The 24344-nt window shown below is 41.5% G+C and overlaps 7 protein-coding genes across 14 annotated transcripts; 3 read left to right on the top strand and 4 right to left on the bottom strand.

Moving 5' to 3' along the window:
• Positions 1-12: 12 nt before the first annotated feature.
• On the bottom strand, positions 13-7567 carry LOC119550216 (proton-coupled amino acid transporter-like protein pathetic). 2 transcript variants are annotated; one of them, XM_037858777.1, is made up of 5 exons: positions 7216-7567; positions 3101-3216; positions 2486-2720; positions 1356-1477; positions 13-1292 (listed from the first exon to the last, which is right to left on the bottom strand). In XM_037858777.1, the coding sequence occupies exons 2-5, from the start codon at positions 3214-3216 to the stop codon at positions 332-334; spliced, it is 1434 nt and encodes a 477-aa protein (XP_037714705.1). In that variant the 5' UTR covers positions 7216-7567; the 3' UTR covers positions 13-331. The 2 variants fall into 2 exon arrangements, with proteins under 2 accessions (XP_037714705.1, XP_037714706.1); XM_037858778.1 differs by lacking the exon at positions 7216-7567 and adding an exon at positions 4459-4523.
• Positions 7568-10785: 3218 nt separating this feature from the next.
• On the bottom strand, positions 10786-11919 carry LOC119550218 (methylglutaconyl-CoA hydratase, mitochondrial). The gene is made up of 2 exons (XM_037858780.1): positions 11514-11919; positions 10786-11455 (listed from the first exon to the last, which is right to left on the bottom strand). The coding sequence occupies exons 1-2, from the start codon at positions 11833-11835 to the stop codon at positions 10878-10880; spliced, it is 900 nt and encodes a 299-aa protein (XP_037714708.1). The 5' UTR covers positions 11836-11919; the 3' UTR covers positions 10786-10877.
• A 476-nt stretch (positions 11920-12395) lies between these two features.
• Positions 12396-13042, bottom strand: LOC119550221. The gene is made up of 2 exons (XM_037858785.1): positions 12912-13042; positions 12396-12859 (listed from the first exon to the last, which is right to left on the bottom strand). The coding sequence occupies exons 1-2, from the start codon at positions 12930-12932 to the stop codon at positions 12509-12511; spliced, it is 372 nt and encodes a 123-aa protein (XP_037714713.1). The 5' UTR covers positions 12933-13042; the 3' UTR covers positions 12396-12508.
• Positions 13043-13435: 393 nt separating this feature from the next.
• Positions 13436-14973, top strand: LOC119550219. Of its 2 annotated transcripts, none has more exons than XM_037858783.1 (2): positions 13436-13777; positions 13839-14973. In XM_037858783.1, exon 2 carries the CDS (start codon positions 13840-13842, stop codon positions 14638-14640), a length of 801 nt encoding a protein of 266 aa, XP_037714711.1. In that variant the 5' UTR covers positions 13436-13777; position 13839; the 3' UTR covers positions 14641-14973. The 2 variants fall into 2 exon arrangements, with proteins under 2 accessions (XP_037714711.1, XP_037714710.1); XM_037858782.1 differs by having other exon boundaries at positions 13442-13777; positions 13834-14973.
• Positions 14974-15119: 146 nt separating this feature from the next.
• Positions 15120-15753, bottom strand: LOC119550220. The gene is made up of 2 exons (XM_037858784.1): positions 15636-15753; positions 15120-15583 (listed from the first exon to the last, which is right to left on the bottom strand). Exons 1-2 carry the CDS (start codon positions 15654-15656, stop codon positions 15233-15235), a joined length of 372 nt encoding a protein of 123 aa, XP_037714712.1. The 5' UTR covers positions 15657-15753; the 3' UTR covers positions 15120-15232.
• Positions 15754-16161: 408 nt separating this feature from the next.
• On the top strand, positions 16162-19207 carry LOC119550214 (zinc transporter 9). 4 transcript variants are annotated; one of them, XM_037858770.1, is made up of 9 exons: positions 16166-16501; positions 16558-17449; positions 17502-17643; positions 17702-18108; positions 18168-18496; positions 18553-18627; positions 18688-18801; positions 18867-18958; positions 19031-19207. In XM_037858770.1, the coding sequence occupies exons 2-8, from the start codon at positions 16564-16566 to the stop codon at positions 18909-18911; spliced, it is 1998 nt and encodes a 665-aa protein (XP_037714698.1). In that variant the 5' UTR covers positions 16166-16501; positions 16558-16563; the 3' UTR covers positions 18912-18958; positions 19031-19207. The 4 variants fall into 4 exon arrangements, with proteins under 4 accessions (XP_037714699.1, XP_037714698.1, XP_037714700.1 ...); XM_037858771.1 differs by having other exon boundaries at positions 16162-16501; positions 16563-17449; positions 18867-19119; XM_037858772.1 differs by having other exon boundaries at positions 17517-17643; positions 18867-19119.
• Positions 19208-19339: 132 nt separating this feature from the next.
• On the top strand, positions 19340-23591 carry LOC119550215 (arylsulfatase I). 3 transcript variants are annotated; one of them, XM_037858775.1, is made up of 7 exons: positions 19340-19616; positions 20668-20790; positions 20856-21015; positions 21070-21157; positions 21219-21610; positions 22579-23317; positions 23374-23591. In XM_037858775.1, the coding sequence occupies exons 2-7, from the start codon at positions 20683-20685 to the stop codon at positions 23561-23563; spliced, it is 1677 nt and encodes a 558-aa protein (XP_037714703.1). In that variant the 5' UTR covers positions 19340-19616; positions 20668-20682; the 3' UTR covers positions 23564-23591. The 3 variants fall into 3 exon arrangements, with proteins under 3 accessions (XP_037714703.1, XP_037714702.1, XP_037714704.1); XM_037858774.1 differs by having other exon boundaries at positions 19340-19690; XM_037858776.1 differs by having other exon boundaries at positions 19424-19439.
• Positions 23592-24344: the final 753 nt, after the last annotated feature.

Raw genomic sequence — 24344 nt, 5'->3', positions numbered from 1 at the left:
AACACCGGCAAGTTGTATTTTTCGAACTGTTCTCTTTATGGTTTGGAATGCTGGGCAACTTAACATAATAACATTTATAAATTCTATGAATTGCAGCTTAGTTTGTGTAACAGAGCACTTAAACTTAATATCATCTTGTTCATGCAGTCAACGGCATCGGCAATTTGGCATCCGAGCCGCCTTACCATGTTCAACATGGCCGTAAGTTGGGTCTGATGTGGATGTGGGCTTTGCCTGCTTTTTGAACTCATACTCATCATTTATCTCGCTTCCATTACTGGGAGCTACCTGCATCTAGTATAATACTACGTGAAGTGAACCTTTGGAAACCTTAATCGTCGCCGCTGTACATTTCGATGATCTCGTTGATACTGGCGACGGCACCGGCAACCAGAGCAAGGATGGAGAACACCCCCAGGAAGATGTTCTTGACCAGCTTCCACTTGCAAACACCTAGACGATCTGGCCACAGGTAAACGGTCTCCACGAAACTGGGCACGAAGATGCCCAGCAGAGAGAAGAACACTGCACCGACCAGACTGATGAAGGGTTCCAGATTGGGGATAGCAGCAGCCACACCACCGCTCAGCAGGATAATGCCACTGCGCAGCAGGATCTGCGTAATGTTGTGCTTTTCGGGACTGAACTTGTGACCGATCTTACGCCAGAGGATCTCATTGGGTACATAGAACTGCAGGCCAAAGGTGAAGAGGATGGCCACGGCCATCAGGAGCTTCGCTGTATCTCCCAACCAGGCTCCTTCCGGCAGATTAAGCGTGATGCTGCCTCGCACCTGATCGCCGAATCTCACGTATCCGAAGAATCCGATGATGGCATAGAGTGAGACGACAGTGATCATAGCCGTGTTAAGAACACCAGGACATCCCAGGAAGTGCTGAGGCTTCTTCATCGAGTTCTCCACGGGCATCACAACACCTATTCCCTCCATGGCGAATATCACGGTGGCAAAGAAGAGCGGAATGTTGGCAGCCTTGGCGATCAGGGGCTTGTCGGAGTAGACCAGCGGCTCATCGAACATGTAGTACAGCGTGATCGCGAATGTCACAACAATAAAGATGTTTGCCATCATCGAGAACGGCACCAGCCATTTGAGTTCCCTGAGCTGACCGATGAACAGGCAGGGAATCACGGTTAGGGCTATGTAAATGCGCACATCCCAGTTGATGCCGCAGTCGTAGTTAATAACATCGTGGAAAGATGTTGCAATAAATACGATATACACACATGCCGCCGCATAGTACGTGGCCATCAGACCGATATCCACGAATTGTCTGGAAAATGAGGAGGGTTATCATTAAGGATCATCATCTGGGTTATCCCTTCGCTCAACTCACTTGGCAACATTGGAGTAGGGACGCATCCCCTTTGGCCCGTACTCAAAGACCTTCTCTGCCGTTTCAGCAAATCCCAGAGCTGAAACTTTGGCATCCCGGCAAATGTTATGCGAAGTTTTAACCTGTAAAACAAGGTAAACATACCCATTATAAGATTAATCTAGATGGTAATAACTAAATTCAATGGTCATGTGACTATAGGCAGCAAAGAATTACACGTTTTTTTAAAATCTGTATTATAATATCCATAACATTTTTAATGTTCCTAAGAAGTGTTTCTAATCATGTTCACAAAATATATTAAATTAGATTTATTGGGAGCCTAAGATTCTTGTCAAATACGTACATTTGTACATATACTCCTTTGAACGTGCATAGGTCGTCATAAATTTGATAGCAAATCAAGCTAAATTTAATTTAAACCAGAAAGAGCTGCTTTTAAATAGAACATTTAAGTGTACGCGAGTGCTAAACACTTGAAGCTTTAGTAAATGTTGAGTAACTGCTTAACTAGGAATCGAAAATGTATTCGATCTAAAAATGTAACCACAAATAGTAAATCTAATTAATCGTAGTGCCAATCACTTGAAACGGCACTCGGAAAAAGTCCAAAATGACTGTCCAAATCTAAACGTTATAAATCTGCTGACTCGAGTGGTTTATTATGTATGTCCGATAGATGATCGGTGACTCGGCCATTCTAAGAAACGTTTGGATGATTTATATTTATGCAATATTTGGGCACGCGATTCCTAAGATGTCTGGATTTTGGAGTGCTGCTAATTCTGGGAAATTACGTCTTGGTGGATTTTCGAGGATCGGAAACACTTGGTCATAAAAGGAAGTCATAAAACTACAGCAATCGCACATTGTATCTCCCCCGATAAGGACTAGTGGCGACTAGTCTGCGTTTCCAGACGCGTGCAACGATTGGACTGTCCGTTGCAGTGCTTATCTGTGCCCTAGGTCTTCTATTGGCCATCGATTCGGCACCTTGAACTACTTAACACTCCGGGGAACTACGTCAGGCACGGCTTATGCGGCTCACCTGCTCTGACTGCTGTCTGTGGTCGTAATTGCTTGAACCAACAGCCAGTATCAGGTGCTAAAATCTTAACCATTTCGCTTACCAAAATATGTACGCAGTGGGTGCAGAGGAATCCGACGATCAGCGTCATGGCCATTCCAAAAGCCAACCCGGCATTGTGAAACGCCATGGGCATAGCCAAAATTCCCGTTCCCAGGGAACTCTTAAGTAAGTGCGCCAAGGCGCCTCCGGCACTGGCTCCATTGGGATCGCGGTTCTCGAAGGGATGGTAAGGATCCTCCGACAGCGACAGCTGGTTCTTGTCTGTCAAGTTGGATCTGTGGAGAAGGGATAGAACATTTTACCTCGTGAGTTACTTTATATCCAAGTTGTAAGACGAGAAAATTTGTCAAATATTATCCTTCGTAAGTTAACTACTTCGACCATAAAGCACTTTGATTTCAGTTTTTCATTAACAAAGATTAATTTTATTTTTTTCGCCTATACGATAATGTCTTTGTAATCCTGTTGCAACATTTTCCTAATTTGTAATACAAAATATATTTGATTGATCTTTATATGGTCGATGTGAAAAATAGAAAATTAAGAATTTTTCGGAAAAAGGATTCATGGATAAGAACCTATTGAGCGAATGAATTTAATTTCCTTAGGAATCTATGGAGTTAACTATAATCTATAATCTATAGAGGAAACTTACTTCGAGTTGAAGTCGCTCAGCGTGGCGTTGGTGTACGAGGGCGGGTTCTCGGCTGCTGGTGGCGCCGATGGCAGGTTTGTCTGCCCATCTGGGGTAAATCCTTTATTATCTGCCATCTGAAATCACAAAAAACCGGGATTGATTGTTATTAAATGAATTTACCACATTTGATCGATCGGCCGCACACGAACGGCTTTTATCGCAGAGAGGAAGCACGAGATTCGCTTTCGTTGGCCATTTAAGGCTTGTGTTAATCCGATCGAGGGTTGCTAGGCACAAGCCGTGTATATCTTATCGACTTTTGCGAACATTCAAGTATTAAAATGGCCTAGGCAAAGAGATTTCTCATACTGGCCGATCGTTATCGGAAATGGCTAAGAACGGAGCTGGGGGTGGGGTCGAGCAAGTAAACAACAATCGCACTTCGTTCATAAAATTCAGCTTTATGGTGCCCTAAAAACGCTTATAGTTCCTTTAACTGCGGCAGTTAAAGGGGACCCTAAATCAGCGTCCATATAGTAGTCACCACTTATTTTTCCTACTAAGTTGATTCATTTTTGTGGGTTATAGCTGACGGGTTTTTTTGCGGCAGCCGATCCACTTATCCCTGCAATTCAACGTGTTCTTTGAACTCAGATTAGCGCATTCTTCATAAAAAGTATATTTATGAGCCGCACCCTCATCTATTAAAATTTATGAATCTATTATGGTACTGTTAAATAATATGTGGTGTTATTGAAAGCCGGAAAATTTGTTGACTGGCTTTATAGCAACCATATTAATCACATGTTGAATTTCTTAGCTGATCAAAGTTTCTTATAAAGAAGCAAATAAAACACTGCCTTATTCAATTAGGGAAAAGATCAAATTGGTTGAGTAAGCTTATGGAAAGAAATTGTATTCGTTTAATTGATAAGTCTTTATAAGTGTAATTTTAAATAACACGGATAAATTCCATCTGTTTAACGCGAATAAATTTATATGGCTTGACCTAAGCGAAGTCAAATAGGGTTTTACAGTGATGTGTATCTTCATTTCCATGCCATACATAAAATCGATCGATCATAGGGTCTTAGAATCATGGAAACTTTTTGAAATTGTGCTAGTGTTTACCCAACAGTTTTCATCACCATTGCGTTCGTTTTCTCCGGAGTAAATACGTAACTTAACTTAAAATTGTCAAAAATAATTCATTTGAGGGCAATTAAATTGGCACTTAGTCATGCAGTTTTGACGAAAAGTGTGCAATAAATATTATTGAACAACAGGTTTTTTTGTTCGCTCAAAAAACTTGTAATCCTTTGATTTATTTCGGAGGCGCGATAAATATACGTAACATCACGTTTCCGGTAACTTACTCTTCAACTAGGATGTTACTATCGTAAAAGTTCTCGAGGAAGGGAGGACCGAACGCGTCCTCTGGCCAAAAGCAACTGAACGATCGGTTGGCAAACGAAATTGGCTTTAGTTCTTTGGCTACGAAACCAAAAAGTGTCGGAAAACGTCGAAATACTAATGTCCAGAAGTGATAACGACTTAAAGCAAGACAGGCTACAATAATCAATAAACAACAAATACACGCAGCATGCCACATTCATAGCTAATAAAAATAAAATACTCAAAGCTACCTTTAAAATCAATTATAAACTGATAACCATATCGCGCCAAACAGAACCGAGTAGAATCGAGCCGAAGACTAGACCACAATCCACTTAACTGATTTACTAACCAGGGAAAACTGAAACCAAGAGTACTCATCATTATATGTATCAATTCAATAAATTTCGAGTTCGTTATAAATTTCATTAAGAACGTTAGACTTCCTATGAGAAATTACAATCTTGGGAGTTAAATAATTACGTTTGATGACCGTTAATCGTGGCGGAGCGTGTTATTATTATCAATTTTATATGGTGGCCCGATAAGATTAGTGGTCAGCAATACTCACTGCACTATATAAGAAAAGTAAATCGTGACATTGAAGTCCCTATATATCTTATGATCGGACATTACTTGTTGTTTACCCAAAGCGATTGCCTTTTATTTGGAGCGAACCGAACGATAAATCGAATCGGTAAATCTTTATGATCTACTTCTAATTGGGTTCCAGTACCTGGGGGTCCCAGGCTTTATACGACATCACGCGCACACACTACCCCTTCGCTATAATATCATATCGGGACATTTGGACATTGATTAGCTTTTCCAGCATATTACATTTGATTGACCGAAACTTGGGTCATATTCGTTTTATGGTCAACTACATTAATTAGTTCCGCCATTTCATTTATATTTTAATTAAAGATCGAGGTAGGTGCGTCATCGAAAGATATAGTCGTCGATTTGGTCTCTATGATCGTGCTAATTGGCTTCGAAGCCTTCGTGCCCTGGCACAGCAACTGACTTCTTAACTTTTGGCGTTTTCTCTTAATGAGCGAGTCGGAACGCAAATGATTTCGACTCAAATGTTTACTAAACCAATTATATACTGATTTATAAAATCTTAATTGTGAGGCAAGCCAATAAAAGGCTACGTCAAATGAGAAAAGTGATGGGAATGTGGCTTTTCGGGTGTTGACCTCAATTCACGGGAGGATTATTGAGTGATATTGTTTTGACTGAAGAAGTTACCTTGTTTGTTCTTTCCTCATAAAATTATATGGCTTGCAATACACGACCTTTATCTCCGATTTTGTCTTATCGAAATAGTATACTCCAGTATAAACTGTGTTATACCCTGACCTGCTTCCATAAGTCCCCGATCCCAACGAACGGCCTTCCCAGCTGTTGCATAAGCTGTCTTCCAAGACTTATACATACATATGTAGGTATAGGTATTTTTTAACTTCAGGAATTTCACCCTGCCAATTTTCAAGCACTGCCTTAAGTACCTTCAATTGGTTTGCTGATTTTTTGAATGGAATTTCGAGTAGGATCTGTTTTGGGTCAATGCATTCCGTTAAAGCCAAAAACACCTTTTCATTTACCAGTTTTTGGTTTTGTTTTGCTTCAGCTTTGTTTAATTTTTTGCAGCTTTTGTTTTGCTTCTGTGTTCGCTTCACGTGCGGCAAGAAGAGGCGAAAAGAAAACCCGTTGACCGTCCTGACAGACTGTCAATACCATTCATTAAACCCCATTACAGAGAAAAATATCCGTAGTTCCTCAATAAAAATCCTAACTTAATAAAAACTCATAACCAAATGGTGTACCTATGTGTTTAAATTTCTTTTTTTAAGATTAATTTTAGTTAGTCTACAAGAATAATTTCTGGATTTCTGGATCTTTTGATATAAAATTTGCATCCTTATATTACTTTGTAGAGAGCATATCCATTTTGAAAAGTAAATGATCTTAATAGACTTTATATTATGAACCCAAAAGTTTCGGTATTATATTACGTGATAATTTTTTATCCACCGTGCAAGGGGAATAGCGGGCTGGAAAAGGAACTCAGTGTCAGCCGATCTCTCGGGAAGGTGGATCGAATCGGTTAAGTATAGCTGTAGCTTTTTCGCGACCTTATCGCACACACTTTCGTTATGCAAAACTGATGAGCCTGAGCGGCATAATTGATCGGACACTTTGACAGCTTTGCAGTATTGAACTTGCAGTTATCTCATTGTTCAGCCCATTCATTTTTGGGCTATAACAATATTAACGATGATGTGATAATGCCCTACCTTGCCAACTTTGAGTGACAGCTGTGTGTGGGTGATGGGGGGATATTTTTTATTTTGAGAATCTGAACTAAACGTCAGGTTTATTGCCCCGTGTGTAGTGGAACCGTAAGGTAGCTGTCAAGATAAAACTGAGCCAATAATCTTTTATGGCATCCAATTCGGCGCTTATCACCGCAACAAAAAAAGGGGAGCAATGATTTTTCCCACTTCTTATATCGCTCATGACTGGCTAATTGAAAGCAAAAAGGGGCTGGGATCGAAGATTTCCAAGTTTAGGGCGTTTTTTGTGTCACATGCATCTGATAAATATGCCTGATAACTCATTTGATGTGCGGGAATTAATTATAAATAATTAGGGCACTTAAAAAATAGGCGATGTTAAACACGAAAAGCACAATGTAAACAAACAAATAATTGCCCAAACAGAATAATTACCTTTGGCCCGATTTGCTTTGGTGTGAACTTTAGTGGAAATTATAAAGAAATTATATTAATCGCTTGATCCAATCGCTTGTCCTCGACATTGACGCCAAAAAGTGAGTTTTCACACAGCCGCGTTAATTACAGATATGCTCGATGGTGCGATTATAAGGCCAGAATTAGCAGAAGCTATCAACGCTGTTTAGCTTTTGTGACCATTTGCTTGTTTAATTATTTAATTTTCACACTTGCGGTGTTGCAAGGATTTACGAAATTCGCGCGCGCTTTGTTTGAAGGGTTTATGATTTATTTTTTTGGCCCCCGCTGGCGATTTGTTGTTAACTGTCGGACGATCGCTTAGTGACTGATATTAAGCCAATGTTTGTGCTTTAATTTGTCGCTGCGACGGCGTCGCCAGAGCGGCTATAAACCCGGCCAGACACACAGATATATGTATTCCCACTCCCCACTGAAACTCGGAGACGAAGTCGGTTCGGTTCGGGCAATTAGCGCAGTGGACAATAAACGTTACCGTGACGCAGGTGGGGCGAAGTCGGCCTCTCTCTCGACCAGGTGAGCATATACACCATGTATACCCATTGTGCGTATGGGTGCTTTCTACAGATCACTCAGCTTTGGGCATTCGGCGGCCAGACAAGTCTGCCTTCATCCCATTACTCATACGCCGTGTGTTCGGGGAGGAGGTACGGAGGAACCGGAGGAGTATGAGGATAACCGGGTGTCCACAGTTTTAGCCCAATAGTGTTGTCAGGGAAGACTCTTATCTGGGGAACGGGGACGGTACTTTGCCGAATTAAATTAGTGGGCTTAAGAATACATTTGCTTATCTGATTGCATTTCTCTCAAGAAAATTCCCAGGAACAGAGATCGTGCATACTTTTAGGGGCAGTCATCTGGGAGTTCTTTGATATGACTTATGTATATTTCGAAATAATATTTAAATCACCCTGTATCCTTCACAGACACTCTGTCTGCCATTGCAAACCACCTTGCTAACTACAGTATCAACCAACTATCAATCATATATTAAAGTCAAAAGACGTTGTAACTGCACAGAAAACATTTTTAAAAGTCTTTTACAGAGGAAAGGATTTTGCATTTGATAGGCAGAAGAAATTTTTGGGGATTCTTGAAAGATTGTGTTAGCCTACGACTTCCTCAAGCAATTTGAAACATTCCAAATTAATTGTCTGTGAAATAAAAATGTTGTAAGATATTAACACTTATTAGAAAGATGTATTACTGTTTTGGAATAATTAAATTCTTTGGTATGACTGAATAAAGAAATGGTTGATAAAAACAAAAAATAGGGAAAGATCTTAGAAATGTAATTAAAATATGAAAAACTGATCCTCATATATTTCTTATAGTGTATATAGTCTGGTGACAAGAGTGAATGCAACACTCGAGAATTTGTACGACACTTCGGAGCTCTTTGGACCTCTTAACCGTTCCCCCATTTGCTACATAGCCCCCTAACAATTACTTAGTATTGCCTTGGGCGCTTCTCTTTTAGACAGACCATGTGGAGTTTAGTGATTGACTTGTTTCAAGTAGCCAGCTCCCCTTGTTAGCTGGTTTTGTTGTCTAACCATAAAATATGAAAAAACGATCGGTTTTGTTTGCCTTAGCCCGTGTGGTTAGTTAGTTTGCGGCGTCAGTGGGACAGTGGAAAATTTTTAGTGGCATGGCAAATGCTGTATACGAAATGCATTTTTCACGTGATGCGCATTTCGAATTTGTCGAGTTCAAACTGAGCTGCTCCAAATGGATTGTGAATTGTCATTGATTTATGGGGTCATTAAGTGTGTTCGCAATTTAAGGGCCAATGGCGTAATTAGTATCGGATAGACAACGGGGTTCTGCCACAATATCTCAGGAGTTGATTGGATTGAGTTCGCCAGAGCTATGGTTAGTAAACAGTGTATCTTTAATTGCAGAGTTAATACTGATAAAATATGATGTACGAGTTGTGTTGGATTGTTTAACAAGGTTTTTTATTGACGCAAGACAAGAGCACGTTGCGTATACGACATGTGGAAGCCTTGGTAGGCCGATAGACTGATAAGCTACAAAGTTCTGCGATGAACAAGACCACAAACCCTTTTCAAGCGGGTCAAGTACTTAGGTTTTAGACGCAGCAATGTTGACACTTCGATTTCTTATCGTCGTAGACTTTAAAATACATATACTACTGCTGCGTTGAGCCTGATAAAGTTGTTCCGCCTTAATAGAGAATTATCGATTGCAAAAGCCTCCTGGATGGGTGCTCTTAAGTGCCTAAGATATTATCGGCTCGGGGGGATTTCCCACTCATCTGATATATATTCTGCAGCCTTCAGAATACCTCTCATCAATCTAATTGATGTTCAAGCGGCTGTTCAAATACAAATACCTGGAAAAAGTTAATTCAAAAAATCCCCGCCCTTAAAAAGATTTTTAAAACCTCTTGTCACCGTCTTCCACTTCCCTGCCTCATTACAATGCTCAACGCGTTCGCATTCGTGTTTCTGACCAACTGATCAAGCTTTAGCAAATGGAAATTTTAAATGCTCGGCGAGCGATTCGCGTCAAATCGCAAAGTGTGTATTATCGTTCATAATAACGAGTCAAAACAATAAATAATTGATTTGCTTCCGCAATTCGCTTCCGGATCTGCCTTCTCGCCATGTTTTGGGGTCAACTCGGTTCGAGAACTTGGACGCATTGAGCACTGAGTAATTAATTAATTGATTAATTAATATGCACACTGCGCAGCTTGTCGGCTAAGATTGCCGTTTTAGATTCCGATATTTCGGATATATACCTACAGCTTCTGCCAACGACACTGACCTTGCCCGATGTCAAACACCCGCCACGCATTTTTAATTTACTGCTGCTACCACTGACTTCGATCATGAATGGAGGTGAGGTAGTGACGCAATGTAGACACACAGCCGAAATGTGGGCTAGTGGGGGTGGTCCGAGTCATCCGGGTGACAACTTCCTTAAGTTGCCGCCAACAAACCGGTTAAATCTTAAATGGCGGCTATACTAAAGTGATTTTATTTAGCGCCTCTTTTGTTTCGTGTTGCCACAGGTGACAGAACCCCTTTGTTCGTGCGGGCCCCAAAAATACAATAAGTGTGGAGGAGCACGCCCTGCAATATTAATATTTGCAATATGCAAATTACCTGCTGTACAAATGACAAACGAAGGCACAGTCATTCGGTATTAAAGCTGGCACTTGTAGGCTGATTCGCCATGCAATTACACTCAACTCGCATGACAATAGGAACTTTCTAACTCACGGCTTCCCAAGAAATTCCGATTTCCGCATAGTTCGACGACAGAACGATCAAGGTGAATTTTGCATCTAATTCCAGTTCTATGCTGCGCGGGAACATGCAATGCAAATGGGAGTGTATGTCGCCCGGTGGTATTTAATGGCTGTAATTAGCATTTTCATGACTAAATAGAGATGCGTCATCGCAGCTATTAAAAAATAGCTTAGCTACAATTAGCGTAATTTACGTTATTTGGCAGCTCGATAGGATCGAATGATTTATATAAAAACAATTAAACTGGGCTTTGACGCTTGAGCGTTTATACAACAGTAACAGATTAAATTATAAATGCAATTTTCAGCTTAACGTTAGGAGTGGTGTGACTTTTCCTTACTCCCCCTTGTAGACGGGCTTCCTCTTCTCAGCGAAGGCTGCGAGTCCCTCCAGGCGATCCTTGGTGGGTATCACTTGTGAGTAGCAGATCTCCTCGATGGAGTAGCCGGTTGCCAGGTCCACCTGCATGCCTTTGTCGATGGCCAGTTTGGCCATTCGTACGCCCACTGGTCCGTTGGGCAGGATTTCCTCGGCCAACTTAAGGGCCTGCTGATAGGCGGCGTCCTTGGCTTCGTTCTGCTGCACCACATGATTGACCAGACCCAGATCCTTGGCTTCTGCCCCATCTAAAACTCGCGCCGTGAAAATCAACTCCTTGGCCAGGGCGGGGGAAAGGATGCGGGGCAGTCTTTGGGTGCCACCGGCTCCGGGGATGATGGCCAACCTCGTCTCTACTAGACCCATTTTGGTGTTCGAAGCGGCAGTGCGTATGTCACAGGCCAGAGCCATTTCCAGACCACCACCAAGGGCAGCCCCGTCCAAAGCCGCGATGACGGGCATGGGCAGTTGCTCAATCGCAATGAGTAAGCCCCTGAGCTCCTTTACAAATTCGGTGGCTTCCTCGGGACTCATTCCTTTGATTTATATGTCTATTATTATACAGATTAAAATAACTTCTGCAGCACTTCTCACCCTTGCGCTCTTTTAAGTCGGCGCCGGCACAGAAGATTCCAGGTGAAAGACTCCTTATTACAACAACCCTCGATCCATTATCCTTCTTAATATCATCCAGTACGTCGGTAAAGGTCTCCACCATGCCCCGGCTAAAGGAATTCTTCGCCGCCGGTCTATTTAGGCCAATAACTGAGATTCCCTGGCGAGCTCCGTCCAGTCGTTCCACCAGAACTTCATCTCCAGCACCATAAGGCGTCGCCGCCGCAAAATGGCGGGTTGCAACAAGTGGTCGGGTGAACTGGCGGGCTAATCTCGACACTCCTTGCATCAACATTGACATTTTGTCGTTCAAAACGGGGAAAACAAAATCAAAAAAGGCAATCAAGTGATTATAAAACGACCGGCAGAAAACAGCTGTTGAGCCAGTGCTGACAAAAGCTTAAAGCTTTTATCGATATATCATCGATAGCACTCAGCAGAAAGTTATGAAAACAATAGATTAGTTCTGAAAAATGTAACCAATTGAAATTTCATTTTTCATTTTTTTCATTCATTCATTTGCTGTGGGCTTTTAATTTTGAAAAGTCTTTATTTAGTCTAGTTGGTTACATCTTTTAGAATGGTCAACCACACCAATTCTAGCATTCCATTAAATTGCCATTTTGCTATATCTAGCTGATTAATATTGATATTACAAATATCAATCTGATATGAAAGTACATCAGTTGGATATTAAAAAATACTACAATTTGGTCACAACTTTGATAAGTGCGCATATCAATCTGGTATGAAAAATACCAAATTGACATGTTCGGAAATATCAATGTCATATGTTCGAAAATATTAATATGATATGGCAACATAGGGGATCAAAATTGATAAGCAAAAATACCCGATTGATGACTAGTTTTGGGTTTTTTATTTTCTCTGTGTACCTTTCAAAATTATTTTAACATAAAATTTTTTTTTGGCGAAGGTCGACCTTTGGTAAATTTTGTTCTTGTATCATTAATTTAACACTTAACTATTTTTTTTTTTGAGGGCGCCCGTTTCGTGTGTTTTTTCAGGATATAATTCAGTGCCACTTTGGCACTAATCTGTTTGACTTTAAAAAGTTGGCCATCGACCTCGGCGCAAGTATAGTATCTGGTGCGAACCGGGAAACAGATCAGAGGATTTCCGCAATTGCGACAGGTGATCACATGTTTACCAGATATAGCCCTTCTCTGTTCTGGTAATGAAGGCGGGTCTTCAACCATTTCCATAGCCTCCACAATTTCTTCTGGTGGTGGTGACATTGGTCGATCTACAGTCACATCACAAGAGATTTCATCATTTTCCTCGGACAACCAAGGCTGAAAATGCTATTTAGAAGCGTTAGAAGTCGTAGCACAATATTATTCTATCTTTATGTACCGGAAATTGTTCATCGCTCATTATGTTTTATGACTTGTTTTCTTATTTGCTTCAGTATATGTATATATGTTACTCGGCCAAAAAATATAAGTGAGTGTGATTTTTACGGTTTGAATCTGGTACCCAATTTTCAATGGCTCCTATGTTTAAAAAATTGAGAACTAGGTTGGTGAAACCTGTATTAACTTAATACTATTAAGGCTGGTGCTTGATTTAGCTAACTTTTAGTTTACATCGTTTTTATAATCTGTTGCACTATCAGAAAAAATAGCGAAATTCGAAAGTTCGGTAAGCCCGAATTTTGTTGATTTCAAGAAGGATAATTTTAATGCAGTACGATTATATATGATTATATAGAAGAGTTCTTTGCAATACTGTAAACGAGTGGACCCAAAAAAAAACAGTTAATGTAGTTGAGCAAGCGAGTTTTATAAAATTGTTCTTGGCCCTTTCTGGAGATGCATCTCCGTAAATGCTTCGCAGTGAGAACATTTCATAACTGTTTTTGGTGTGACCAAGTGGCACTGATGAAAAACGAAAAGCACAAAAACAACGGCTAAAGCACAGGCAAAAAGCGCCGGTGATGGTTAAATTATCAGTACAAAAAATTCGCCAATGTCTATTTAAAACCTAAATCCAAGCACGCCCTCGACGCCCCAAGGATTGTGCCCCCAGGACCGACTGGGGCGATCCACAGAGTCACCCGATCAGGAGTAGTTACGCCCGCAATTCGTTGTCCCCCCGTTCTATTTGCCCCGCATGACGTACATAGGTTTGCGCTAAAAGTGAAACCACGGAGCACCCCCAACAATAGAAAACAACCGATTGCAATCTACATATAGTCTGATAGTGACGCAGCGCGCCGTGTAAGCCATAGTATATGTACATTTAACAAAGATAACCACAATCCTTAATCCTATAGAGCAGGATGCTGATGCGCGGCGTGCAGATCCTGCATCGAAGACACCAGCAGTTTGGAAGGGCCTTCAGCCAGTGCTCCTTGCGTCATGATGCAGGCAATCCTTGGCGGCGGAATGACAGCGAGTCCTTCAAACCACATCCCTGGAAGCGGCCCAGCATGTTCCTCCAGTTTCGCTGCACTGCCGGTGGCAGTGATTCTAAAAAGAAGGAGCAACCGGTGCTGGAGGAGACCACCGCTGGTCCAGAGGCCCAACCGAAGGAAAAGCAAACGAAGAACTTTGAGGTAAAGACGTCCAAGGGAATCCTATCTATCAGCACCACTATCGAGGACTCCAAGATCAATGAGATTGTGTTTGAGAAATCCGATCTGCCTTCGGTGACCAAGCTCAATGAACCGGCCTTGGCCGCAGGGGCCATCAGTCTGCGTTCCAGCTCCACTGCAGCAGGGGGTGGTGCAGTGGGGATGGGAGGAGGTTCACCTATGAATCCTACTGAAACCATGCCACTAACAGCACCAGGTCCAACTGCAATAACTTTGGATGCAGCTGCGCTAGCCGAAAAGACCGGAGATATCCCTTCTAAATCCCCACCAGCAGAGGGACCGCCTCCGATGCCCGTGATTCCTCCCAAGCGACCTCGATTCGACTATCGCGCTTCATTGGAGCGCAACTTTGTGACCCCCAATCGGGCCATAAGCGATTTCTTGCTGACCGCTACGGACCTCGAAAGCCTGCCCAAAATCAAACGGAGATCACCGTACGAACAAGAGCCAGTGATTATAAAACGACCGGCAGAAAACAGCTGTTGAGCCAGTGCTGACAAAAGCTTAAAGCTTTTATCGATATATCATCGATAGCACTCAGCAGAAAGTTATGAAAACAATAGATTAGTTCTGAAAAATGTAACCAATTGAAATTTCATTTTTCATTTTTTTCATTCATTCATTTGCTGTGGGCTTTTAATTTTGAAAAGTCTTTATTTAGTCTAGTTGGTTACATCTTTTAGAATGGTCAACCACACCAATTCTAGCATTCCATTAAATTGCCATTTTGCTATATCTAGCTGATTAATATTGATATTACAAATATCAATCTGATATGAAAGTACATCAGTTGGATATTAAAAAATACTACAATTTGGTCACAACTTTGATAAGTGCGCATATCAATCTGGTATGAAAAATACCAAATTGACATGTTCGGAAATATCAATGTCATATGTTCGAAAATATTAATATGATATGGCAACATAGGGGATCAAAATTGATAAGCAAAAATACCCGATTGATGACTAGTTTTGGGTTTTTTATTTTCTCTGTGTACCTTTCAAAATTATTTTAACATAAAATTTTTTTTTGGCGAAGGTCGACCTTTGGTAAATTTTGTTCTTGTATCATTAATTTAACACTTAACTATTTTTTTTTTTGAGGGCGCCCGTTTCGTGTGTTTTTTCAGGATATAATTCAGTGCCACTTTGGCACTAATCTGTTTGACTTTAAAAAGTTGGCCATCGACCTCGGCGCAAGTATAGTATCTGGTGCGAACCGGGAAACAGATCAGAGGATTTCCGCAATTGCGACAGGTGATCACATGTTTACCAGATATAGCCCTTCTCTGTTCTGGTAATGAAGGCGGGTCTTCAACCATTTCCATAGCCTCCACAATTTCTTCTGGTGGTGGTGACATTGGTCGATCTACAGTCACATCACAAGAGATTTCATCATTTTCCTCGGACAACCAAGGCTGAAAATGCTATTTAGAAGCGTTAGAAGTCGTAGCACAATATTATTCTATCTTTATGTACCGGAAATTGTTCATCGCTCATTATGTTTTATGACTTGTTTTCTTATTTGCTTCAGTATATGTATATATGTTACTCGGCCAAAAAATATAAGTGAGTGTGATTTTTACGGTTTGAATCTGGTACCCAATTTTCAATGGCTCCTATGTTTAAAAAATTGAGAACTAGGTTGGTGAAACCTGTATTAACTTAATACTATTAAGGCTGGTGCTTGATTTAGCTAACTTTTAGTTTACATCGTTTTTATAATCTGTTGCACTATCAGAAAAAATAGCGAAATTCGAAAGTTCGGTAAGCCCGAATTTTGTTGATTTCAAGAAGGATAATTTTAATGCAGTACGATTATATATGATTATATAGAAGAGTTCTTTGCAATACTGTAAACGAGTGGACCCAAAAAAAAACAGTTAATGTAGTTGAGCAAGCGAGTTTTATAAAATTGTTCTTGGCCCTTTCTGGAGATGCATCTCCGTAAATGCTTCGCAGTGAGAACATTTCATAACTGTTTTTGGTGTGACCAAGTGGCACTGATGAAAAACGAAAAGCACAAAAACAACGGCTAAAGCACAGGCAAAAAGCGCCGGTGATGGTTAAATTATCAGTACAAAAAATTCGCCAATGTCTATTTAAAACCTAAATCCAAGCACGCCCTCGACGCCCCAAGGATTGTGCCCCCAGGACCGACTGGGGCGATCCACAGAGTCACCCGATCAGGAGTAGTTACGCCCGCAATTCGTTGTCCCCCCGTTCTATTTGCCCCGCATGACGTACATAGGTTTGCGCTAAAAGTGAAACCACGGAGCACCCCCAACAATAGAAAACAACCGATTGCAATCTACATATAGTCTGATAGTGACGCAGCGCGCCGTGTAAGCCATAGTATATGTACATTTAACAAAGATAACCACAATCCTTAATCCTATAGAGCAGGATGCTGATGCGCGGCGTGCAGATCCTGCATCGAAGACACCAGCAGTTTGGAAGGGCCTTCAGCCAGTGCTCCTTGCGTCATGATGCAGGCAATCCTTGGCGGCGGAATGACAGCGAGTCCTTCAAACCACATCCCTGGAAGCGGCCCAGCATGTTCCTCCAGTTTCGCTGCACTGCCGGTGGCAGTGATTCTAAAAAGAAGGAGCAACCGGTGCTGGAGGAGACCACCGCTGGTCCAGAGGCCCAACCGAAGGAAAAGCAAACGAAGAACTTTGAGGTAAAGACGTCCAAGGGAATCCTATCTATCAGCACCACTATCGAGGACTCCAAGATCAATGAGATTGTGTTTGAGAAATCCGATCTGCCTTCGGTGACCAAGCTCAATGAACCGGCCTTGGCCGCAGGGGCCATCAGTCTGCGTTCCAGCTCCACTGCAGCAGGGGGTGGTGCAGTGGGGATGGGAGGAGGTTCACCTATGAATCCTACTGAAACCATGCCACTAACAGCACCAGATCCAACTGCAATAACTTTGGCTGCAGCTGCGCTAGCCGAAAAGACCGGAGATATCCCTTCTAAATCCCCACCAGCAGAGGGACCGCCTCCGATGCCCGTGATTCCTCCCAAGCGACCTCGATTCGACTATCGCGCTTCATTGGAGCGCAACTTTGTGACCCCCAATCGGGCCATAAGCGATTTCTTGCTGACCGCTACGGACCTCGAAAGCCTGCCCAAAATCAAACGGAGATCACCGTACGAACAAGAGCCACCCATGACCGTCTACTGGCGACGCGATGTGGAGGCCAAGGCCGTCGAAGTGTGGGGCTCCAAGGAGAACCTATTGCGGGAGCGACTTAAGCGGGAGGTAGAGCGCAAGCAGTACCAGCAGAGTAAGTGCCTGTTACCCTTGTGTCTGTCCAACCTTTAATGTGAATGCTAAAGTTTATGACTCCGCAGATCTTTTCACTGTTAAACGGCGGTTGCGCGACTATCGCAGGGAAATGGGATCTCGCACCAAAGTGATGCTTGACAACCGAAAGGAGTCGGAGAAGTCCGGTCAAGTGGTGGCCACCGCCATTGCCATGTGAGTACCATAATTTATAAAGTGAATACGTCCGAATACAAGGTATGGCTCCTTTCAGCAATGCGGCTAACTTACTTTTCAAGGCTGGAGGTTGGCTGTACAGCGGGTCCCACAGCATGTTTGCAGAGGTTATCCACTCACTGGCGGACTTGATCAACCAGCTCATCCTGGCCTTTGGTATCTACAAGTCCTCCCAAAGTCCGGACATCGATCATCCCTACGGATACATGAACATGCGTTACGTTTCTTCGCTGATTTCTGGCGTAGGCATCTTCTGTGTTGGATGTGGCCTGTCTATTTACCACGGCATTGACGGCATTCTACACCCGCAACCCATAACAGATCTGTTTTGGGTATATTGCATCTTGATGGGATCGCTGGTTTCGGAGGGAGCCACTCTGGTGGTGGCCATCAACGAGCTCAAGCGAGCGGCTAAGGAAAACAATATGACCTTCAAGGATTATGGTGAGATTTATAAGTGTAATATGAAAATGTATGATGTGGTTTACCACCTGTTTTAACAGTTATTTCTGGAAAGGATCCCTGCGTTAATGTGGTGCTTTGCGAGGACGCTGCTGCAGTAACTGGAGTCATGGTGGCTGGAGCTTGCATGGGATTGAGCAGCTACACAGGATCGCCAATCTTTGATGCAGCCGGATCCTTGGTTATTGGAGCACTCCTGGGTGCCGTGGCGTCCTTTATCATTTACACAAATGCTAATGCCCTGGTGGGTATATCCATCGCTTCCGAGCGTCTGGAAAAGATTAACTCTGCTTTGGAGGCTGATGTTATGATCAGAGCGATATACGATGTCAAAGGCATCGATATTGGCAACGCTCGAGTCCGCTACAAGGTGAGACCTTGCTTTTCAAGGGCTTTTATGAGACTAAATTATATATATATTCGCAGGCTGAGCTCGACTTTGACGGTCGCGAGCTGACGCGCTCGTATCTGGACAAACAGGATCTCGCAAAACTGCTTACGGTGCGTGGTATTGACCCACTTCTGGGCATGCTAATAACAGGTTTTGGTTTAACTCCGCAGACGGTTCGAGGCTTCCAAAAGGTTGAGGATCTGGAGGGCTTTCTTCTCGATCAAGGCGAAAACATTGTGGACCTGATGGGCGGTGAAATTGATCGCATTGAAATGAATCTGCGGGTTAGTTTTTATGATTTATGTTCAAGCTATTTTTTTCCTAATCCATATTCTTATTTTTTTAACAGACGCAGTTCCCAGAGATACGTCATGTGGACCTGGAAATACTCTAAACGCCATCCATTCGCGTGGGGGGTCTGTTACAAACATAAAGCATTGGGTGATTTGGTTGCTTTCTATAAGAAATTATTGCCTGTCTAGCTTATATTTATTTCCCATTGTGTACTTCTAGATGTAACTTTAAAGCTAAGCATTAAAAGTGTATTGCCGCCGGCTTGGCAGGAGCTCGGTGGTTTAAAGGAAATTCGTCGGAACATAAAATGTTTTTAAAGTAGTTTATTGAATTATGCAGAGTTTTTCGTAGATGTTCCTTACCTGATTCTGTGTACTATAAAGAATGTAATTATTATGCAATGTTTTCCATTTCTGGTTCCGGGGGTCAACAAAAGCAAGAGTTTTCGCTTTTCCATGCAGTTAAAACCGACGAAACGCTCTGTAGTTCTCTTCCACAGTTTGAATAGATTTCGATCTTTAACAGCGTTTTGCTTTCACTGTTAAAGGTCTGCGGCTCTGCTGCTGCCTGGGAATTGGTTCAGTCTGACTTGGCGCGTGAATTAAAACGGTTGGCGGTTGGCATACCGGTGAGAGCCGTATAAACAACTTCTCAAAATCCAATGTTCAATGAACACAAATCATTGCTAAATATAAAGAAGCCTACGTATATGCAAGCAAATTGAAGTTAACCAAAAGTCAAACAAATTTGCAAATAAAGTCGAGGACAACCATGCATAACAAAGCTTAACAAGTTTACCCGTTAAGTAAATATTGACTGCGGTTTATTTATCTGTTTAATTAATTCCAAAATTGAGTAAAATAAACAAAATTTAAAGCGGTAAGGGCGTGAACTTTGGTAATCGTCACAAAAATAATACAACTGACTTATGAGTGAATTTGCATAAACAAATTTTCTTTGAAACTCAGAAGGGGTTAGTGACCTATGAAAAACAATAGAATGATTGTTTGTATAACAAAGAATTTTCTGCATAGAAAAAAGAGAAATCATTGCGGACCATTCCATTTTTTAAAATCTCTGCTTTATATATGAACGTATAAGAGCCAACTTAATGGTCGTGATGTGAGAAGTGCACCCATATTAGAAGTCAACAGAATTTTCAGTAAAATCAAATACATTTTTGTTTTAAATAACTTTTTTAATGAAAACTACTGATAAAGAACATTCCTTGAATTTCGTTACTTATAAAAATCCATTTAAATTTGATTTCCGCATGATGAGGAGTCGAGCAATCATAATTCTTATCACATTGTTTTGTTATTGTTATAAGTTATAACCTATAAGAGCATTAAAAGGTCGATCTGCCTGAAAAGAGTCTCCGAATCTAATTTGGTTTTTTAATTTGAGCTTTCTGATTACTGTGTGGCACTTGTTGACCCATTAACGGTACAAACAGCGACAAACGCAATTTACATGCTAATTAGATGGCACAATCACTTTGAACAATGCTCAAACAGTGTGTTCGAATCCCTCACATAAATTCTTGAGGGTATCCCTATGACCAATAAATTGCATCTTAAATGTAGAACCCACGCTGTGAATCAATTAATTCAGTGCAGGTGAAGCGTGGCCCATCCAAATTGAGGTCGCTTTGAGTGCAAATGCTGATTCAGTTCCATTCAGGCAAATGAATTCCAACCCAGATGACGATCAATGCCACGATGCAAATCGGGGGATGATCAATCAATTGAAATCAGCCCGGTCTCGTAATTGTTGTCACTGGGAATCTCGGCAATACATCAATTAGTTGTAACTAATTGTTGACTTATGGTTGCATATATGATTCGTTATTTTAGTTTTTCAAGGGGACAATGCTGTTTTTATGGCTGATTTGCTTGGTGCTACCAAGCCTATTTTCATGTGAGGAGGAAAAACCTCCTACGAAGCCAAACATTATATTTATTTTGGCTGACGATCTGGTAAGTCTGTTACAACCATGCAAAACCGTTGAAATTTCTTAATATATTTAAATTTGTTATTCCAGGGCTTCAACGATGTGGGATTTCATGGTTCGGCAGAGATTCCCACGCCCAATATTGATGCCCTAGCATATTCCGGTGTTATTCTGAATCGCTACTATGTGGCACCTATCTGTACACCCTCCAGATCTGCACTTATGACAGGGAAGTATCCCATACATACGGGTAAGTAATATTGTACTTCTCTGGAAATTATTCCTTACGAAATACTTTTTATAGGAATGCAGCACACAGTTCTGTATGCTGCTGAGCCGCGGGGCTTGCCGTTGGAAGAGAAGATCCTACCCCAGTATTTAAATGAGTTGGGGTAGGTCGCTAAGATTTCTTGGTTTATAACCATACATTTTGAACCATATCTCTGTTTGCAGTTACACCTCTCATATTGCTGGAAAATGGCATTTGGGCCATTGGAAGCTTAAATATACTCCACTTCATCGGGGCTTCAGAAGCCACGTGGGGTTCTGGTCGGGTCACCAAGATTACAACGATCACACCGCCGTTGAGAACAATCTCTGGGGTCTGGATATGCGCAATGGCACGGAAGTGGCTTATGACCTTCATGGTCAGTACACTACGGATGTGATAACCGACCACTCGGTCAAAGTGATTGCCAACCACAATTCCACCAATGGTCCTCTATTCCTCTACGTGGCCCACGCAGCCTGCCACTCGAGTAATCCGTATAATCCGCTGCCTGTTCCGGACAACGATGTGATCAAGATGGGACATATTTCACACTATAAGCGTCGGAAATTCGCGGGTTAGTGTCCTACTTTTTTTTAATTTAGACAAAAGGATGTGTCGAAACAGACTGTCAATTAATTTAAGACATAAATGTAAACAAGTAAGGTTCGCTTACAAATTTAACTTTCTACAGTGGTCGGCATATGTATTTTGACAAAATAAAAGTTAAGTATACTCATAACTTGAATTTACTTCTTGTAAACTATAGGCATCAATGGAAAGGTAATTTCAATGCCGTTTGAATGATACAATACATTTCTTTACCCATTCAGTACTTATTGAAAAGGACGAATTTGTGTAAATCAACTTTGAAATTAAAAAAAAAAACTTTTTTCCTCGTCTTGAAAACTTAAATTTTTTGATGCAAAAAGTTTCTTCAAACAAAAACAATAGTAACTGCAAAAAGAATTTTTCAAAAATCATTTTTCTTATATTTTTTATGAATTTTTGAAAATGCTTAAAAACAGGCATTTGAGCCATATTTTTGTCTTTTTCATACAAATTTTTTCCGACATTGTCACCTTCAAAAAATCATAAAAAATATAAGAAAAATGATTTTTGAAAAATTCTTTTTGCAGTTACTATTGTTTTTGTTTGAAGAAACTTTTTGCATCAAAAAATTTAAGTTTTCAAGACGAGGAAAAAAGTTTTTTTTTTTAATTTCAAAGTTGATTTACACAAATTCGTCCTTTTCAATAAGTACTGAATGGGTAAAGAAATGTATTGTATCATTCAAACGGCATTGAAATTACCTTTCCATTGATGCCTATAGTTTACAAGAAGTAAATTCAAGTTATGAGTATACTTAACTTTTATTTTGTCAAAATACATATGCCGACCAGTGTAAGTTTTAATGGGTCGTAAGGTTCTTAAGAGGTTTAAGCTTTGTATAGTTCAGTTTATAACATGCTCAGAGTTTTTAGAACAGTGGTCGGATTCGCCCAATTATTTTATTTATATTATTAACGCCATTATTCTTTCCAGCTATGGTGTCCAAAATGGACGACTCTGTGGGCCAAATCGTGGACCAGCTGCGCCAGTCCAACATGCTGGAGAACTCCATAATAATATTCTCCTCGGATAACGGAGGTCCAGCTCAAGGATTTAACCTCAACTTTGCCTCCAATTACCCACTGAAGGGTGTGAAGAACACCTTGTGGGAGGGCGGAGTAAGAGCAGCGGGGCTTATCTGGTCACCTCTCCTGAAGAAAAGCCAACGGGTGTCCAATCAGACTATGCACATCATTGACTGGCTGCCCACGCTCCTGGAGGCAGCTGGAGGTCAACCAGCTAATCTTAGCAAAGCAATCGATGGCCAGAGCATTTGGCGGGCTCTGGTCCAGGATAAGGCGTCTCCGCGATTGAATATCCTCCATAATATCGATGATATTTGGGGCAGTGCCGCCCTCAGCGTTGGAGATTGGAAGTTGGTCAAGGGGACCAACTACCGAGGAAGTTGGGATGGCTGGTATGGGCCGGCTGGGGAGCGAGATCCTCGGCTCTACGACTGGCTGATGGTGGCCAAAAGTAAGGCAGGCAAAGCCCTGGAAGCCGTTAAGATGCTTCCAAGTCGGGCGGACCAGCAGACATTACGAGCAGCTGCCACGGTATCTTGCCAGGGGCAATCTTCTCAAGGAACCAGTTGTAAGGCTACCGCCTTCTCAGCTCCATGCTTGTTCCATATTCGCGATGATCCCTGTGAGCAATTCAATCTGGCAATGCAGTAAGTTCTGAAATCTCTCAATTATGTACTTTATAAACTTTGTTAACACATTTAAGGTACCCCGAGGTTGTAAACGCATTACTGGTGGAACTGGAGCGTTTTAATTCCACCGCCGTGCCGCCTGCAAATAAGCCAGCTGATCCTCGAGCCGATCCCCGACTCTGGAACTATACGTGGACAAACTTTGGGGACTATCAAAATAATGATTCTGTTACTGGGGAAATAAGCTTGGCAAAGACTGCTTAGAATAAAGAGATAAAGTTTGATTTTTAAATATGATATGTGAAGTGGAGTGGTCTACCCATTGCTAGTTGAGTAAAAGGGTTTTCTAGATTCATCGGAAAGTATGTAAAAGGTAGAAGGAAGCGTTTCCTACCCTATTAAGTATCTTAATCAGGATCACTAGCCATGTCCGTCTGTCTGTCTGTCCGTATAATCGCTAGGATCTCGGAAAATATAAGATCTAGAATGTTGGGAGTAAGCATGCAGATTCTTGGGCTTCATGCGCAGCTCATGTTTATTTCATCGGAGTGCCACGCCCACTCTTACGCCCACAAACGCCCATAGCGCTAGCTGTCTAGCGCCCACATTTTTTGAATATTTTGTTAAAGTGTAAATGGTATTTTGTTCTGATAGTCAATCTACATACATAAGGTCGATTTGGGAGCCTAAAAAGGGTATACGAAACGCAACCTTTAAAGGATTTTAAGCAATATTGTCGACCAAACTTATGGTGTAAAATGGCGTTTGATTTGAATGAAAAATACGGTTTTTCGGGCAAAAATATCATAATAGTAGTATATTACGGCATTCAAAATTCCCTATTTTTGGTCTCAAAAGGCCACTTTGTCAAGTTTGCTTATCCATAAATCATTGGTGTTCCATTTTTTAATCCTGCTTACTTTACTTACGAATTTTCTTTCTTATCAAAAAGTCGCAAATTGCTTAAAAAATTAGGTGATATAGTGCATCTGTTTATCAGAGGTTCCATTCTCCTTCTCTCAAGGAATCCATCTGACTAATTTGT

This window comes from Drosophila subpulchrella, chromosome 2R (genome assembly GCF_014743375.2).
Source record: "Drosophila subpulchrella strain 33 F10 #4 breed RU33 chromosome 2R, RU_Dsub_v1.1 Primary Assembly, whole genome shotgun sequence".
NCBI lineage: Eukaryota > Metazoa > Arthropoda > Insecta > Diptera > Drosophilidae > Drosophila > Drosophila subpulchrella.
This window is presented reverse-complemented; position numbering and strand designations above follow the sequence as displayed.